Source organism: Mercenaria mercenaria, chromosome 4 (genome assembly GCF_021730395.1).
Source record: "Mercenaria mercenaria strain notata chromosome 4, MADL_Memer_1, whole genome shotgun sequence".
Lineage (NCBI taxonomy): Eukaryota > Metazoa > Mollusca > Bivalvia > Venerida > Veneridae > Mercenaria > Mercenaria mercenaria.
This window is the reverse complement of record NC_069364.1, coordinates 9,815,398-9,830,795: the sequence shown is the minus strand read 5'-3', so window position 1 is coordinate 9,830,795 and position 15,398 is coordinate 9,815,398. Positions and strand designations below refer to the sequence as shown.

The 15,398-nt window shown below is 35.2% G+C and overlaps 1 protein-coding gene across 1 annotated transcript in view; it reads right to left on the bottom strand.

Moving 5' to 3' along the window:
- Positions 1 to 1,982: 1,982 nt before the first annotated feature.
- Positions 1,983 to 15,398, bottom strand: part of LOC123550953 (heat shock 70 kDa protein 12B-like) — a 39,555-nt gene continuing 26,139 nt past the window's right edge. The window contains exons 7-8 of the mRNA XM_053540377.1: positions 13,843 to 14,051; positions 1,983 to 4,091 (exon numbers count right to left, since the gene is read on the bottom strand). Of these exons, the coding sequence (XP_053396352.1) occupies positions 3,381 to 4,091; positions 13,843 to 14,051 (920 nt within the window). The 3' untranslated portion in view covers positions 1,983 to 3,380. The remainder of the gene's footprint in view (positions 4,092 to 13,842; positions 14,052 to 15,398) is intronic.

Below are 15,398 nucleotides of genomic sequence, written 5' to 3'. Positions count from 1 at the left end.
TAAAATCATCTCCTCAATAACATGTATGAGAAGATCGAGATTTTAATCAGATTGCGTTTTTACGGGACATGACTTTACGTCAAAAATTAGTGTTCATATCATGTAACAGATATCACAGGTGTGAAAAATATTCAATTATTGATAAAGCACAGGTGGCCGGAGAGTTGTTATTTGTTACGAACTTGATTATAGTTTAACGTTACTATCATATTCTCCAATATGTTGGTAGAAATTATTAAAGCATGTCTCCAAATTTAAAAAAGAAAAAAAAAAAAAAAAAAAAACCCTCAAAACTAGCAGTCTAGTGCATATTGTGTTTCAACATCGTAAAATTTCCTCTTTTGATTGTATGCATTTTTTTCAATACATGTTCCATTCACAATTCTTTATCAGGTTAGTTACATTTTGTTCAATATGCCATGGCTTTGTTAATAATAACTAGTCGTTAATAACTATAATGATAAAGTCAAGGTCTTATCCCATTAAGTCAAGGTCTTATCCCATTTAATCAGAAGGTCAAAAGGGAAAGTACGGGAGAGCATGAGTGCCAGTAGCACTTTATTTATTAACTCGAACTGTCTTGAAACTGAGAATTCGAATTAATTTCAAATTAATTGTTCGAACGTTGGACTACCTACTCGAAATTTCGATTTAGTATATTTCCCCCTGCACACACGCCTCCACCCCACCCCACTCTCTCCGCTCCTACGCCTATGTGAACAGGGATCAAAACGTTACATAGGATATGCTTGAACTTATGCATGTATACACGTGACATGATACCCCATCCAGTCACATTATACTGACACCGGGCTGACCAGTCCTAGCACTACCCTCTAAATTCTGAGCGCCAAGCGAGGAAGCTACTAGTACCATCTTTATTTACGTCTTTGGTGTGACGCGGCCGGGGATCGAACCCACGACCTCCCGCACTCGAAGCGGACGCTCTACCACTAGGCTACCGAGGCGGTTGATCTCAAAATAGGTATTGGCTATATTTCTCTGCCTTCGAATTTGGTCGAAAAGGTTAAGTACGGACAGTACTCGGTCGTCTTGTGTACTCTCTTAGACTACACAAAGACTATCAATGTGAATGATCTTGCCCAGGACCTACGTTCATATATCACATGGTGGGTAGTAAGCCAAAATTTCGAGTTAGTTTCCCAGTATTTCGAGTTAGGATCTTTTGTTTATTTAGTTTAGTTTAATCATATTTTATTGTAATTATCACACAAGACATTGATAATGTGGCAGTTGACCTCAATACAGTCGACACTGTTTATTTTCCAATACAGGTAAATCCAATATTTGCTGCACAATAGATCTGTGAAGGATTATCTTTGAACACCCCTTGACTTATTGGACTCACCTGCCACATTATCAAAGTTTATTAGTAAATGTACATCAAGACAATAATATACAGATACATATGTAAATATATATACAACACCAAACTATCATTACATCAAGACATATATTATAATACTACTGTACATTAAGATACATTCGGTAACTTAGCAAAAGTGCGAAAGTACAAAAGAGTTGGACCACAAGTTTTAACAACATTAGAAATCGGTCCGTCCCTGAATTATTTAGTTAATTAATAACATGCACCTGACATAAATGCTCTGCCCCTCCCCATGTGTCAACTTAGTATCTTTTCTTTAAACAATCTTATGTTATTATAGAAGTGATTTAGTATAATGTAACCATAAAGTATTAAGTACATACTTTGATATAGTTTTTAAAATATTCCTAATTCTTTAAAATCAGATCTTTTAAAAAGTTTAAAGATTCTAAATACCGCATTAGTGATGCATTGGTGGGTACTGCGCTCCCGGGCTTCCTCACACGAAAGACTTTTACACCCCAAACGAGGTTCCGAATCCCCGACGGTGAGAGGCAAGTGCTTCGAAGTCCGCGATCTGCTTTTTTTTTCTATTTTACTAAATCAGTATAAAAAGTTATTAAACAAACGCATGTTGTTATTATAGAAACTCATGTTATTACATGTACATTGTATATCTGCTACCTGGCAATAGAAATGCATCTAAGTCAAGAAATTATAAAAGAATTGTCAAAAAAAATTAAAGTAACAATACCAATTTGACAAATAAACTAAACATGTATACTTAGGCAGTCAGCTGATCAAAATTATAAATAAACGTCCACTATAGAAAAGTCACATGTCAAGAGCTTGTCTCCAAATAATGTTACTTGTTAACAATATATGAAAAATACTGTCCGACAGTCTTAGCATTTCCTAATTTTAGCTGTGAACTCTATTGCTCTATTCTATAGAAACTTACATCTGTATAAAACTTTTGTCCCTATTACATATTCTTAAAATTAAAATATAAAGATATGATATGGAAAAGATATTTGAATTGTATGCAAATAACATCATTCATCCACCACATATCAGTTCACATTACTAAACTTACCATTGTGATCATACCCATACTAAATATTTCTTGATAATATTAAGAATGCGTTGCTGTCAGTGCTTAAGACTGAATAATGATAGAGGAACAGGTGGTAGAGGTGGCAATAAGCCAAGAACCTATGCAAGTTATTTAAACAAAATTATGAATTGGAATGTTTACACCAAAGAAACATAAAAGTGCTTAATATGCGAAATTTCTATTAGAGTAGCCCCACTGCGTATTGAGACGGGGCGGTATGAAAATTTTCCAGGTGAAAATAGAATATACCCAATTTGTAAATTATCGGTAGAAAATGAAGCACATGTGATGTTGTATCGTGATACTTACTCAGTTTGGAGACAAGTTTTTTTTAAAGGTTTTTGCAACAATATACAATTGAATGCATGGACAATAAAAAGTTGTGTACCAAAGAAAGCAGTATATTTTAAATAATGTTCAAGACTTACAAAGTGATCTAAATTGAACATATCACAATTAAGTATAGCAATGACTGAAAAATTATAACCATAGGTTGAACCACTCCATTAGCGACATGCAGATTTTGCTATTTCCAGCACAATTGCGCTTATAACACCGCTACTTATGTATTCACTTACACTAGTATTACCTTTCACCAGTGTGTTACTTAAAATACATGTCATAATTTCCTTTTATTTACATATGTCAACTATTCTATTCTATTTTCTCACTAGATTACAAACGAAAATCACTTTTAGATATCAATATGAGAAAACAATTATAATGATAGATTTTAAGACATTTTCAATCTTATTATCTCTTCATGAATTATTCCCCTTAACTTGTAGAGGTCTTTGTGTTGACTGGTAATAGTAACTCTGTTTGTACTCTTGATATCAATATTTTCCGTACGTTACAATTTCTTTAAATAATTATATCATTATGAAACAAACATATCTTATTGTCTTGAGTTTATTACGTAAGAAAGTCAACAATCGCGTGCGTAATTTTGCCAGTCGCAACTTCGTGGCATTCAACGTCTATTTCAGTACCGCCGAAGATCATTTTAACTGTTACTTCTCTACGTTCACCGACTCCAGATACAGGGACAGTTATGGTACCAATTCTATGAGATCCAGGATTGTCAATGTACTTAGGGTTCATTTGTAATGTGGCATAAACATCTTTTATCACTTTCTTTTGGTAGTAACTTATCGTAAAATAACTTTGTTCAGTTTGTGGTTGCCCAACTACTAAAGTTTCACCGGCACGCACGTGCACAGAAAATATATCAGTGCAATACGCCTTGTTATTAATCATTTTTTTCTTGTGAACCGGATGATAGTCGGGTCTGAACAATGTATTGGTATTGACGCCATACGTATATTTGCTTACTCTTTCTGACATGGTGGATGGATTGTGACCAAAAATCACTGCTCCTTTTAGTACTGCTAATCCTGCTTCATTTGGGACGATAACTCCTAGATTTGGAAAATCGTTTCTTATGGCTTCTTGTAGCATATGCGACTCGGAAAATCCACCAACCATGAGAATTGCAGCAACACCTTTGTTAACGGGTTCTTGTAGCAAGGCTTTTACATGGTTTATAATACTACTTATTGGAGACACGAAAAAGAGTTTAGCTATACTTGCTTCTATCCGTAGTTTATCGCCTACTAGTTTAACCTGTAAACAAGTGATAAAATGTTATAATATAAATAATAGGTTTTAGTCTTTGTTTGTCTTTGTGTGAGACTTATAACATATACAGATGTTACTTTATAAAAGAAAAATCTTTGAATATTTAAAGCAATAGAATATTCCATTGATGTGCGGCAGGTACAAATCTATACAGACGTTTTGAAAATATAAAACCCTTTTTTTTGTCATACAACCAGCAAGTTAGTACTAAAATGGGAAGAAAGATCTACTCTCCAAAAACGCAGCGTCTCAGTAAAGAACCTTACAGTGGTGTATGTGTCCATATGTAAATGATTAATACATACATAAAAAATAAATAGACAAAGTTAACAGTTATACAAAGAAGGGTAACCAAATATGCAAAAAGCCTTGGTTTCCGTTATAATGGTGGACACAGTGTTTACTTTCTGCTCTGAGCATTTTTGTGTTTAAAGGTCCACTACTAAAACCCGAACGAGTATTTTATGAAAACCAGAGTTTGTAGCTCAGACTTGACTGAAAATATGACCCACTGTATCGGATCCGGCAAATAGTCCTGAATACGTTAAAGAATAACCAACAAACAAAAGCCTTTTGCCTATTTCAAACCGAAAGTATGTTTTCCGACTGCTTACGAATCCGTCGCGCATCTCCGGATTTTTTCGGAAGAATGCTTCGAAACGAGGCTATAAGTTATAAATAGATCCAACGATTACGTGATGTTTTCCGACTGCTTACGAACCCGTCGCGCATCTCCGGATTTTTTCGGAAGAATGCTTCGAAACGAGGCTATAATTTATAAATAGATCCAACGATAACGTGATGTTTACAAACATAGCATAGGGAATTCAATATTTTTGTAACTCACAAAAACTTCATGAATATCATTCTTATAATACATTAGCCAGAGCAGCCACAGTAGCCAGAGTTCAGCCAGAGTTCAACCAGAGTAGCCAGAACTCTGGTTACTCTGGCTAGCCAGAGTAGCCATAAGTCAGCCAGAGTAGCCAGAGTTCAGCCAGAGTAGCCAGAGATCAGCCAGAGTAGCCAGAACTCTGGTTACTCAGGCTGGCCAGAGTTTAGCCAGAGTATACAGCGTTTCTAGAATTTTTACATGTTCAGGCTACTCTGGTCAGCCAGTGTAGCCAGGGTAACCAGGATGTCATTTGCTCTGGTTACTCTGGCTGGCCGGAGTAGCCAGAGTTCAGCCAGAGTAGACAGAGTTTCTAGGATTTTAACATTTTCCAGAGGAGTAACCAGGTCCCGTGTTCACGAAACATTTTAAGTCTTAGCTGAGTTTGATTATGAAACTTAATACGGCATTTCTATCTAAACAGCATGTTTAAAACTGAATTTCAAGCTAATAACTATTTTCAAGTGGCTATTTAGTATTTATGATCAGTTTCGGTTGGAATTTAACCTTGAAGATTTCGTAAAATTGATATTTGAATTTCAAACTCAAACTCAGCCGAGATCGAAAAATGTTTTGTGAACATGGGGCAAGGATTTCATTTGCTCTTGTTACTCTGGCTGGCCAGAGTAGCCAGAGTTTCTATGATTATAACATGTTCTGGCTATTCAGGTCAGCCAGAGTAACCAGGATATCATTTGCTCTGGCTAGCCAGAACAGCCAGAATTTCCGAGATGCTTATTGGTTCTAGCTACCCTGGCTAGCCAGAATAACTAGAGAAAATACAGTAAAACCTGTTGCGAAATGACTCGTTGATTTTTGTTTTGTTTTATGTATCAAGTGATTCATAAAACGGACTTCAAAGCATTTTCTTATTTTTCAGACAGCAGCCATAGTAGTCAGAGATTCTAGGATTTTTTTCTATATCTTTCTGGTAGATGGAAATCTAAATCTTTAAAACAAGCAAAAAAAAAAAAAAAAAAACAACAACAACGAAGAAACTGTTATACAGCATCATTTTCGGACAAAGTTAAGAGTAACACGTATCGGAAAATGACACTTTGAAAACAAGTAACAGGGTATATGCAGTAAAAGCTGTTTGTAAATAATGCTTAGGTATGTTTTGTTTTTATATTAATTATAATTATAATTATTCAAAGTAGCCTACAAGGTCTGTGGCAGTATATATCAGCATTGATATTTGATATTACATCCCACATCTTATTTATTTTGAACTGGTAGGCGTCCAGGATTTTGGACGTTTTCGATCCATTACTTTTGAAAATATTTGACAAAATATTAAATTGACTACTTAGATATATACATGTATGTAATCTACCAATAAGCCAAACAGAATCTTGAAATTCCTTCAAATGACTTTAGTTTCAACGTACCCCAAACAGGGTTGTATAGTATTCTATATGCTTAATATACAGTTCATTTTCAAATACATTGTTCTCAAGACTCTAAATGTAAAAATGAAAAGTCGTAAAACATTGCAAGTCGGTATATTCAAGGCTATATTATACACACATACTAGTCATATGCCTGTATCATGTAAAAAAGCATTTTTCAATACAAGTTCTTCTATCCTCTAACAATTTATACAGGTCCTGGCTTCTTATTTATTTTTCCCCATCTAGCAGAAAAGATATCATATCCTTCGCACTACCATAAGGTTTCCAAAGGGTTTTTGCTGCACCCCACCGCTAAATTCAGCCTCCCACGAAGGGTAGATACGACGAAGCGACACCCTTCCATCCTGATTTTCAGTACTTACGGCTGTATCCCATACCAAACTGGACTGTGATTTAGTGCAGTGCGACCTGGTTGTCATAGTGCAACGTCGAAAAAACTTCTTCTTTTTGGCGAAACATGGACCCAACCTGAATCTTATTCATGGCATATTTTATCCCCAGTGTATTGTCTCATATTCCTTCTGTTGAATAAAAACAATTTGTTGGCGCCAGATTCAAACGAAAAGCTTAAGACACATGTCCGCGTAACGCTTACGGGTGTAAACCACTAAATTCAATTTTTTTTCGCAAATTTGCGTGTTACGTGGTTTTAAAGAGCTGTCATAGTCCAAAAACACGTGTACGGTAAGGCTAAGTCAAATTAAATGATATTTTATAGATCCCATTATATATTGAATGACCCTCATACACTATACTTGAAAGGTTTTTAGCTCAGATATCACAGTTTGACAAGATGAGCTTTTGTGATCAACTTTTGTCTGTCGTCCGTGCGTGCGTTTGTCGGGCTTATCAATTTACATAGACTTGTAGAAGCAAGACCTTTAAGGCCCAGGGCTTAGATATTTTATGTAGCATGACCTAGTGAAACTCTATAAAATGCCCAAATCATGACCCCTGAGTTATATTGTAAAACATCTAAATATCTTCTTCTCAAGTGGCTCAAGACCCAGAGCTAAGATATTTTGACAACATTCGGTAAATAGCCCCGCCCTGGGGCTTATCAGTTTCACTTAGAGTTCATAATTTTCGAAATGATTTCATGACTATATATTTGTTATTGTGAACATTGACTCATTAAATACCTGTTGCGGCCCCATCGTCCCATTAATACACTATTAGATGCTTTGGGACGAAATAGTGTGTGACGGGCATCTCTGATGATGTCAATTATGTCAATGGTAGGATATGTGTCTTGTCTATCATATTGAGTCAGGCTCTTTGACTGAAGTCAGTATTCCATTTTATATATTAGTAAAACCTTTAAAAATCTTCTCAAGTATCACAAGACCCAGAGCTTAGTTATTTTGCATGAAGCATTGGCAAGTATATCTCTTTCAAAATTGTTCAAATCATGGCCTCCGGGATTATATTGGATCTGCCTCGGGGCTTATTAGTTTCACATAGAGAAATATATTAAAACCAATAAAAATATTCTTATTTTCCCTTAGGCCCAGAGTATAGATATTTTGTATATAGCATTGCCTAGTAAAGCTCTCTTAAAATTGTGCAAATCATTTCCCCTGATGTCATAATTGCCCCCGCTTGTGCTAGTGAGCGTGCATAGTCGTACAGGAAAAGTCTTTTAAAATCTTCTCAAAAGAATTGCAATGACAAGAGTTAAGATATTTTACCTGTAACATTGGCATGTGGGACTTTTTCAAAGTTGTTCAAATCAATACCCCCAGAGTCAAAATGGCTCCTACATAGTTTTATATAGAAAAAAAATGATATACTTACATTGCATAAATCTTCTGAGAGCCACAAGGCTAAGAGCTTAAATATTTTGCATGTAAAATTAGCAAAATTTATAATGGAGTTCTTTCAAACTTGATCGAATCAGCCCACACCCCACCCCTCCCCCCCAGGGCAATATTAGCCCAACTCTGTGGATCATCAATATACTTCTAATCTTATACAATATAAGTTTAAAAACCTTCCACAATGCCCAGAATTTAGAGTTAACAATTTCAAATTGTGAAGTTTTATTATGACCCAAAAGGTGTAAGTGAGTGATTCAGGACCATATGGGTCCTCTTGTTTATATTGATATCATAAACAATTACAGTGAATTCCATATAACTTTGCTTGTAAAAATAAAGAATATTCATTTGAAGGCTGCTGGTTTTGTATTTATTTAACTTCAGTGTTTGCCTTGAATTTGTACCAAATAAATTACACTTGTAGACATAATATAAAAGAAATTGGAGAGTTTATTTTTCATACTTGTTGACAGCAACCAATTCCTGAATATTGCATTTTAAAGTTGTGGAAGTTGACGAAATGTTGACATGTGAACACATACGCTTAAAGCGGCTTAATAACGGTATTTGATCAAAACCCTTGGACAAAGGCAGGTACCTGTGACATGCCAATCAAAACGCAAAATGCCATTCAAAAGATTGATTACGATCACCTTTATAATCAACTTAATATGCCACCAGACAGACACTTAACAACCCATGTTGCATTCTGCTGTCTGAAAAGTAAGACAATTCTTTGAAGTCCGTTTGATGAATCACTTGATACATAAAACACACAAAAAATCACCCTTGAGAGTACTAAAAAGGGTCATTTCGCAACATGTTATAATCCTAGAAACTCTGGCTACTCTGGCTGAAGTCCGTTTTATGAATCACTTGATACATAAAACACAAAACATCAACCCTGAGAGTACCAAAATAGTCAACAATCTTCTCACTCCTTTCCAATATGGCTTCCGTTCCAAATGTAGCTGTTAGACTCAACTATCATCCTTTACACCAGAAATTTTTGACAATCTCCAATCTGGAAAAAAAACTGATCTCATTATAATGGATTTCTCGAAGCTTTCGACAAGCTCGATCATCAACTCCTCTATAAACTCATGAAACTTAGTTAGATCTCTATCCTGGATTCAATGTTTCCTTAGTAATGGTTCTTAATACTGTAGTAGTTGAAGGCTCATACTCTGTTCCAGTTCTATCAGGGGGTTTCCCAAGGTTCAGTGTTTGGTCCTTGTCTATTCCTTTGTTTTATCAATGACCTTCCCGACTCTGTTAAAGGTAGAATAAGCTTATTTGCTGATGACATCATCCTATACCTCGCCATTGACTCGTTAGTAGACTCTTACAAACTTCAAGATGAATTGACAAATTTGGAAGAATGGGAACGTAACTGGTCTATGGAATTCAATCCTGATAAATGCGAAGTCATAAGAATCTCCAAAAAAAAAGAAAAAAATATCACCTTTCCATATAAATTATATAACCAAGAACTAAAAACTTCAGAAAATGCTAAATATCTTTGGATTACTATTAGTGATGACTTTAGCTGGAAAAACATACTGAAATTACATCTTCAAAAGCTGGTAACGCTCTCAGGTTTATAAAAAGAAATGTAAAATTTAATGACCGTATAATATCAAAGAAACTGCCTACAAAACATACGTTCGCTCACAATTAGAATACTGTAACACAATATGGCATCCATGGCAGAAAAACTTAGCATATGAGATAGCAAAGGTACAAAGAGCTGCAGCCAGATGTGTTTATGAATGACTACTCATACCAAAGCAGCGTAACATCAATGCTTGAAACTCTTATATGGCAGACACTAGAACAGAGAAAAAAACATGCATCCCTAATAATGTCGTACAAAATATCAGATAACCTAGTTTCTGTAGATCATAACCACCTGACAGCCTCTAGAAATTTGAATTTTATTATTCCATCTTCAAGAACACAATATCATATGGACTCCTTTTTCCCCGCACAATCAGATACTGGAACGCCTTCCATAATAACATAAAAAACAGTGTGAACCTTCAGTGCATGACATCTGGCCTAGACTCGTATATATACTAATGTCATCATCTTTTTTTTTTTTTTTTTTTTTTCTCTTATTTTTAACATAGCTGTATATATTACTGCTCATGAATATCATGTATCATGTAAAATAGCAACATGCTTTTAATAACTGCCCCGACCTCCCAAATATAATCAGTAATTGACTGTTGGGAGCACTTATGTAGATGAACATGTAGATTTCGCAACAGGTTTTACGGTATTTTCTCCCTAGCCAGGGTAGCTAGTACCAATAGGCATCTCGAAATTCTGGCTGTTCTGGCTAGCGACAGTAGCCAGAGCAAATGAAATCTTGGTTACTCTGGCTACTCTGGCTGACCAGAGTAGCCAGAACATGTTAAAATCCTAGAAACTCTGGCTACTCTGGCCAGCCAGAGTAACCAAAGCAAATGAAATCCTGGCAGTTCTGGCTACTCTGACTACTCTGCCCGGCCAGAGTAACCAGAAAATGTTAAAATCCTAGAAACTCTGGCTACTCTGGCTGAACTCTGGCTACTCTGGCCACGCAGAGTAACCAGAGTTCTGGCTACTCTGGCTGGACTCTGGCTACTCTGGCTGAACTCTGGCTGCTCTGGCTAAGTTCACGCACAAAATAATAACAGGTAATATACAGCTATACTACAAGTTTTCGGGCGGGCAATTTAGGCCCTTCCTAAATAAATGTGTTTTCACAACTTGATCTGCAAACTTATTTAGTCAATCTCTTTTCAGAATAGTTTTAAGAATATAGATGAATAGCTATTTTACACTATAGAAACAAAATGTCATTGAAATTTACTTACATACTGATTTATGTACATATTGCTACATTAATTCAATAAAATTTTATACATTAAACACATTGTCTTGGCCTAATATATGTCACTGTCAATTTAAAACTGAAAGCTTGTATATCTCATATTTTTCATGCAAATCATGTATGACTACTATCATGGACATAAACAAAAAATACAGTTATTTTGTGACGCGTCTTCATACGGACATTCTGTTTGAATTAATTATAAAATCACGGGATCCCGAAGAATTTCCGATCGGTTACGGAAAAAACGATAAACGCGAAAGTACAGTCCGTGTCTGATAACTTCGGAGTGACGTATTTGGACGAGTCCAAGTCAGGAGGGTAATCGATAATCATCATTTATCTAAGTACTAAACACTTTTATATTATACTACTAACTGAAACGCGTACTTTGAAGTAGAAGATTAGTACCGGTCGTAGAGCGTTAGCTTTATATGTGCGATTCTTTTAAATTTCCATTGTCGCGTTGGTTCGAGTCCCACCGTGATTTATATTTTTTTAAATCCTTGCTTTTTATCTATGTTTTAATTACATTTTTTTCAAAGACAACTGAAAATATTCAAACTGCAGTAATACAGCACTACGGTATACAATAACGAACAAAAATACGAAAAAAATGACGATGCTTGAAATAATCTTCAGAATATTTTGTAGTATGCATTAAGCATCATTCTTATACTGAACAGAGTTTCTCTTTGCAAAAAAATATGTGGACGCCTCGGACATCTTGACTACACTAATACTGGCAATATACCAGAGAGGAATGTAACCTGCACGAAATTTCCGAGTGTTTTCTTGACTACGCATTCATAAAACGATGTATTTACACAGAGCTGATGCTTGGTCCCCTTTAAACAGAAATTAATTCAATGATATTTCTATCTAAATAAATAAAAATATATTTAAGGAGAAATGAATGATTATGGTGGTTACCCTGAAAGAGAAACAAAAAAAAAAAAAATAAAAAAAAAAATAAACAACAACAACAACAACATTCTCCTCGATTCGAACCTAAGGCCCGCAATATTCGATATTTGAAACACTAATGCTTAACCACTGAGCTACCGGGACTGACAGACGTATTCCAATAAAACATACCTAATATTATTGTTGATGTAAGCTGCTTTACCGATTTTGTTAGTTCTAGAAGTCCAGAACACATAAACAAACGTGACGTCACTCCGAAGTTATCATACACGGACTATAGGACAAAATGATCACCCATGTCAGTCTAAGAAAATACAAAATAAATCATTCGTTTCTCTGCACATGTTTTGCCTTGAAGGGAATATTGCACGGCTATCGTAATATTTAGATGTATATTTCAAAATGTGTAGTCTTTTGTAAGATTTATCCTTTAATATTTGTCTGTCTTTGGTACCTTTAAGTTGCTTAAAAGAATTGTTGAGGATTGAAAAATGGAACTGTTAAATAGCAGAATATGTTAAATCTGATTGGTGTAGAGTTTCTCTTGTGGAGGGGAGGTCAGAAATTTGTTTGTTTTTTTCTTTGACATGAAAAGTTTCGTTATATACGTAACTATTTGAAATGTAAAAGCTCTTGAAAAACGTGACATTTATTGGCTATGTAATTCATACTCGATAGCACTTGTATGATCCGCCCACGCTGAATAAATTTCAAAGTATACTGTTCACCAAAAGTTCCGTTGTGATATGAGTGGCTTTTGTTCTACTGTACCACCAGACATACAAAATAGCAAAAAAAGAGACCTATCATCTCCGGAGGAGCAAATTTTTTCAAAGAAAAACACACTTGGTAGTACATCATCTGAAAATAGTGATATAGACCCAGTCGACAATTCATTATCTATGGCATTGGAACGTAGATTAATACACCCAGACGTCACTTCATGCAAAGTAAGTAAAATGTTATGATCATGACTTTGGCCTCCATGTGTGACTTTGACTGTGAACCTAATTACCTTAGCTACTGACCTGGGTTGTGTGCGCCATCTTGATAAGGTTAACAACTTGTGCAAGTTTAATGAAAATCTTCTGATTGGTTAAAAAGATACGGACGTTCAGACGGACAGACGTTCTTACGAATGGACATTTATTAGGTATTTCGTTTACTAAACAAAACAAATGCCCTTTCATGAAGACGTTTTTACGAGCGGACATTTATTGGGTATTTCTTTTGTTACAAAACAAAACAAATTCTTGGACAGACGGACCTACGAACAAACGAAATGGCATGCGCTCTAATACAGCCGTCGTATACTTTTCATCTTGCGGTTAAGACAAATTATTCACATACTTTGAACAACCGCCATGGCAAATATATGTACCTACCTAAATAAACAATATCTCAAACCTAATAATTTGTTTTAGTTTCTTCTTATTTGATAAACAGAATAACATTGACAAAGGAACACATATCAGAGACAAAGGGAATGATGTCAGCAGAACGACATTTTCTAATTGTCTAAATGTCGTCTAGACGCTCCTGCTAGAACGAGTTTTATGGCACTGTAATTAGCGTGCTGATCTTTCGTTCTGTTGTTCTGCTATTTAGACAGCGGGGGAGCTAGTGATGGTGGTGGGGGAGTGGGGTGGCGGAACGAAACAATCACGTGGTCGTAGAGCATTTGAAAGCATAAGTATCTGAAACTATATATGTTTTTAGGTCGTATCTGACCATGTTCATCTGAGACAAAGTAGTGCTGATAAAAATCTTTTGTTGTTATTTTAGAACATTACACATGTACCTGTGACGAGTATACACTCTGACCAATCCTTTCCTGTAGCGTTTCTTCCCAGCATTCTCGCACTAAGTCGGAAAACGTTTGGGGTATTTTGATTGTGACTTTTGATTCAGAGCTTGGACATATATCTCTCTTCTTTACTTCAAAATGTCTCAACAGGTCAATGTAGTCCTCTATATGTCTGTCTTTGAATTTTGTCATCACATCAGAACCTAACAAAGATATCAATTAAAATATAGTATAATATAGGGTGTAATTCCCGGCCTACCGTTTGTATTTTGTGCTCGCATCTAAGCTATTTTCTGACTTGATTTTTGCTACAATGATTTAAAAAAAATGGACGTCTTGGCTGTTTATGGGAAATCTTAATTCTGGCAACATTTTCGCGAATAGAAAGTTTCCTATAATGTAGATGTAGATTTTTCATGAAACATCTCACGGTTGTAAATAAACGTATGGTCTAAAATACGGGGAAATAAAATGTATAGGCCCGTTTGCTTAATTATCTAACGCGTCAAACGTTATCGTTATCTTTAGAAAGATAGTAACGTTGCCGTTGTGATGCACTTACTAACGAGCTGCCATTCATCTGGAACAACTGATAAGTATTAGACATTCCTGCATTCATTGATAAAACGATTATCATTTCCGTAAGCTTTATGCTTATTCCAGGCTTTATAGTACGATATACCGATAACTGATGTTGTGCCATTATTTCCGGTTTGTCAAACGGACAGGACCGCTTTAATTTTCCATGCGGAGTTACATCTATTTTTCATTATTTGTTATCTTTTTAAGTCTTTTTCTGTAATTGCAAATGTTTAATTCCATGCAGACAAATTTACAATGTGTGGAAATAGACTGGAGATGTTTGTTCTTTTCTGACGAAAATAAGAATAAAGCAGGCTTTTCTGGTAAGAAATAATTTATAACTTACATGTATTTAATCAATGCATACTGTATAATAAATTACTTGACTGAAACAATCTTTACAGTGGCAAAACTCAAAGAAAATACTATAAATAAAAGTGTTGCATATCTAAACGTAATATGAACGTATTGGACAAATTTACGTCCGGATAAATACCTTCTGTCACTTTATTAACATTTCGTTAATTAAACTGAAATTTAAGAAGTAACATAAACACTTATTTTTAACGAACTTGCTAAGTGTTATTTATAGTATGGGCACCCCAACAGTCACTGGTATTCCAGCGGGATTCACACGAGTCCGAGGCTATGCCCAGTTTAGGGATTCTTGTGCGATTTCATTATGAAGCCAGTTCTTTTTAAATTCTTTAAAATTTCAAACCTTCATTGATATTTGAAAACCCGAGTGTAGACATGGTACCTAAAAAATTCAAATTCATCTTTACATATTTTTTTCAGAGTGAAATCATAGCTAAGTGCACCAATTTTCTAAATATATTTATGGTTTTTCTCTTCTCCATGTAAAAAAAGAGTTATTTGATATTTAAAAAAACAACTTTTTCAAAACATCTGAGGCAAAATGGACAACTCTTTTTTCAATGATTTTAGGATTTCCCCTGTTATAATCT